Source organism: Neopsephotus bourkii, unplaced genomic scaffold (genome assembly GCF_033783945.1).
Source record: "Neopsephotus bourkii isolate Nb327-2 ecotype Australia unplaced genomic scaffold, CSIRO-AGI_Nbou_v1 NB_768, whole genome shotgun sequence".
NCBI classification, from domain to species: domain Eukaryota; kingdom Metazoa; phylum Chordata; class Aves; order Psittaciformes; family Psittacidae; genus Neopsephotus; species Neopsephotus bourkii.
In genome coordinates, this window is record NW_026901264.1 from 722,133 (window position 1) to 726,507 (window position 4,375).

General features: G+C 48.4%; 1 protein-coding gene across 1 annotated transcript; it reads left to right on the top strand.

Moving 5' to 3' along the window:
* Positions 1-261: 261 nt before the first annotated feature.
* On the top strand, positions 262-3,363 carry FGF4 (fibroblast growth factor 4). Its single transcript, XM_061354996.1, has 3 exons — positions 262-565; positions 1,359-1,462; positions 3,187-3,363. The coding sequence occupies exons 1-3, from the start codon at positions 262-264 to the stop codon at positions 3,361-3,363; spliced, it is 585 nt and encodes a 194-aa protein (XP_061210980.1).
* The last annotated feature ends 1,012 nt before the right edge of the window (positions 3,364-4,375 follow it).

The window sequence follows — 4,375 nt, forward strand, 5'->3', positions numbered from 1 at the left end:
ATCCTCCGGGGACTGAGCGCGGGACTCTCTCTTCTTCCCCTCCGGCCTCGCTTTTTCATCCAGCTCCCCCCCCCCCCCCCCCCCCTTTTGTGTGTGTGTGTGTGTGTGTGTGTGTGTTCTGTTTTGGGTGTTTTGTTTTGTTTTGTTTTGTTGGTTGGTTTCCCTTTTTTTCTCTCTTTCCCCCCTTCCTCCTCCAACTTTTGATCTCAGTATAAAGTGGGAGCTGGGGGGTGAGCGTCTTTCCGGAGCCCCTAAACCGGGATGCCTCTCCCCGCGGCACTGCTGCCGGCACTGCTCCTGGGCTTGCTATGGCCAGGAGCCGTCCGCGGCCGGTCGCTCCCAAGTCACCTCCCCGCCGGGCCCCGCCAGCGCCGTTGGGACGCTGCTCTCTTCGCCCGCTCCGTCGCACGCCTCCCGGCCGAGCGCCGCGACGCCGCCCGCGACGGCGACTACCTCTTGGGTATCAAACGTTTGCGGCGCCTCTACTGCAACGTGGGCATCGGTTTTCACATCCAGGTCCTGCCCGACGGCCGTATCGACGGGATCCACAGCGAGAATAGATACAGTAAGCCGGTAACGACCCCCGTGGCGGGGAAGGTGAGGCGCTCCACTCCATCGGAACCGCCCTCGAGGGAGGTTCCGCGGGAGCAGAGCGGCTCACCTGCCTCGTAGTGCGGTGTTTGGCTAAAAGTGTGGGTGCATGGCTGATCTCTAAGTACCCTAACAATCTCGCCCGTCCACGGCACCTCCGGGCTGCCCTCCTCGGCTGCCCCAAGGGCGGCAAGTGCCAGGGGCAGCGGGGCGGCGGAGGAGCCCATCGGGGGCTCCAGAGGAGCCGCTCGGGGGCTGCTCGGCGCCGTGCTTGCCATCGGCAGGTGTCGGGGTTAGCTCAGCATCTGGAGGGTCCGCAGCATCGTGGGCCGCCCAGTCTGAGAAGGGGCCGGGGAGAGCACAGCTCTCCCCCAGACTTGAAAAGCATCTGCTAGGGACTTAGCTCCGTGGCCCCATGGCTCCAACTGAAACAATAAGATCCGGGAGGGGGGATATAAACTGCATGATGACAAACGTTTTGTTAGCCCCAAACACAAACTCTGGCTTATTTTAATCTCATCTACACAGGAGGATGCCTGGGGGCAAAGCAAAAATAGATACTTGGCTAAAGGGAGAGAGGTCCCAGCATGGGGCATGGTGCAGCACGTTGAGCATGAGGCTGGGGTTCTGCAGCCACCCACAGCGGTGCTTGGGCACGGGGATCCATACCAAGCCGGGAATGAGAGCTTCTAGGTGAGGGCAGCATTGGCACCACGCACTCCTGGACACAGCCCTTTGTCTCCCTGATTCCTGTGTCTCCTCTGTAGGTCTGCTGGAAATCTCCCCCGTGGAAAGAGGAGTGGTGAGCATATTTGGTGTTAGAAGTGGACTCTTCGTGGCCATGAATAGCAAAGGGAAACTCTATGGATCTGTAAGTAGCCACCGAGTATGTGTCTGGGGGAGGGGACCATAATCAGCTGGGGTGGGAGGTGTGAATGGTGCTAAAAGCTGCCCAAGCCCCATCATTGCCCCTCCTGGGTCAGGAAACACAAAGCAGCCCTTGTTGCCTTGCTAATAGGAGGTCTGCTGCCCAGGTATGCTGCTTAATGAGATTTTGAAGTGAAACCCACTCTTTTACATTATGCTTTTTCCTTGGTCCCTCATAAAAACTGTAATCACTCAACCATGGTACCCTTCTTTCCTACTACGTAGACCAACAGAGTAGTCAATTTCTGTGGCAAGACTTCAAGCTAGCCTCCGTCCATCTCTTTCTTACATTTAAGTACAAACAGCTTCAAGCACGTATGGCAATTGCCCATTCCATCTCCCAGAGGGCACTTAAACTCGGGATCAGTGAGGCCCCCACAAATGATCCTCTGTGATGTGATGAATCAGTTCTTATCGCATACCTATTGATCCCTCTTTGTTAGTGCTCTTGATTGGAGAGTCTGTTCCCATGACAGTTCCACATTCTCAGGGTTTGGACTTCTATAAGAAGGCAGATCTATTAGGATACAATACAGATCCTTTTGATCCTGAATCTGTGGAAATGACAGAGGCTTTTTTTAAAATACACTTGAGGTGGACAACAGCAGTGCATATCTTTGCCCATGTTGAGCTGACCTCCTGCTTTTGAGGTCACCTCTGTAAAAGTTACTGACCTGCATAATTTCAAACCCATGTTCCTTCCTTACCCATGGCTTTTCTAATTCATGTTTCTCAATGATGCTTTCAAAAAACTTGGGCTGAGGAAGAGCCAAGCCATGTCAAAGTTACCTAGGGCATTTTCACATGAAGACATGAAGCATCCAGAATTACCTTCTGGGACATCAGTCCTGTTACATAGGATTTTAATGTTTATAAAAGTCAGGCAGAATCAGTCACCAAAGTTCAGAAGTCCCCTTTGCATCATTCCTTGGGAAATCTGCTGCTTCAGTGTCCTGTATAAAATAATTCCCAGTGCAACATTCATCTTGGCAGGTTGAGACTTCCCTTAGAAAATCCTAGGCTTTTGCTTACTAGTACTTATCTCACTAGTAAGAGATGAGTTCATTTGTTACTCTCAGATAACACATTTGTTTATCCTGTCCCTCTTTGTATTTACAGATGAAACCTCTTCACTGAAAGAGTGCCTTTTGTCAGCTCTGTTTTCCCTTTGGATAGCATAAGTTATCCAAACCCTTCCTTAGATTTTAAAACTGAAGAAACAGAAAATACTGTGCATGCTGAATGTCTTTAAAATGCTTCTTTCTCCTCAAGCAACATAAGGAAATGCTAGCAGCCAGATTTTTATGAAGCCTCTCAGGCAATTTATTGCTGGTAGGACAACCACTGAACAATTAAACGAGCAGGGCAGCAGAACTGGGCCTATTCCCTTTGCAGAACTGTTTAAATGTTCCCCTCTCCCTCAAGAGCTAAGAGTGTCCTTCCCACCTTTAGGCTGACATGTTCAGCCTGGACACAGCATCCTAAATCATCCTCTGCATCTTGAGTCCTGTTTGAAGCTTCATTTGGGTGACCACTTCAAAAGGTTACTAAGTGGGGGGAGTCAGCTGCACGTTTCCTCTCATCACACCTTCTACACCTGGTAGCAAGAGTATTTCCACACCTGATGTTTAAAATTCCTTCCCTCTCATTCTGTCCTTTTAATTTCAGACCCATTTCAATGATGAGTGCAAATTCAAAGAGATTCTCCTGCCAAACAACTACAATGCTTATGAATCCAGGATTTATCCCGGGATGTATATAGCCTTGAGCAAAAATGGAAGAACAAAGAAAGGCAATAAAGTATCTCCCACAATGACAGTGACACATTTTCTACCCAGAATCTGAGACATCTCCCTTCAGACCTACCTCAGCACAGGCAAAGATGCAAGACATGTTTGGGGAAATGAAACATGGTGCACTTTTACTGGAGAGTTTTATGCAAGAGTAGGTGTAAGATATTTAAGTTAATTATTTAAATCTGTATATATTGCCACAAAAGTTATTTATAATTCTGATTCTTATTTGTGGGTGTTTGTTTTTTTTTTACTTTCTGAAAAAAATCAACCCCCCGACCCAAGGTATTTCATTTCATGGTGCAACAGTAGAAGGTTTCTGCTTTGTGGTTTATTTAATTTGTTTCTAAGTTATCACAGGTGTGCTGCTACTCCGTGTCCTAAACCAGGTGGAATTCAATTCCTTTAGTACAACGTTTTGCACTTTTCGTGTGCTGTATGGAGTCTACCACTGTACACGTGTTTGTTTGTTTGTTTGTTATGGTGGCTTTGTTCCCCTCAGCATGTTCTCCAACCACCCCCATGATTCCCAAAGAAGCTCTTTGCCTCTGAGAAGGAATGGAGGGATACGTGGGTGGGATGCCAGCATACAGCCACACACAATGCCTGACCTCCTTTGTGCAGAGTTGCTAATTCATTGGAACAGGATCGGAACAGGATCGGGATTGGTTTACCTTGGTGCTGAAGGACTACCCCCCAAATCTGTTTTTAGATCTGCCAGTGCCGAACTTTGAACTTTCCTGCAGTCCATCTTAGAGCTGCCAGGCAGTAGAGAGGCAGAAGCCTCTCTATAGAAACTCATCAGGATTGGGGTTGGGGTTTATTATTTAGATCAACGGGAGCATACAACCTTTTGAGGCCTTCAATGGAAGCACATACTGCATATGATTGCTTGGCATTAAGCTAAAACAAAATGTGTCTGTCCCTCCCTCCCTGAGCGCACTGTGCAACTTGCCACTGTGAACCAATTGCATTGTGTTCAAATCAAATCAAATCCCCTTTCATATTTGGAGACTATATTCATTTTGCAAAGTTTCTGAAACTCTTTAATACTTCTCAGTTTT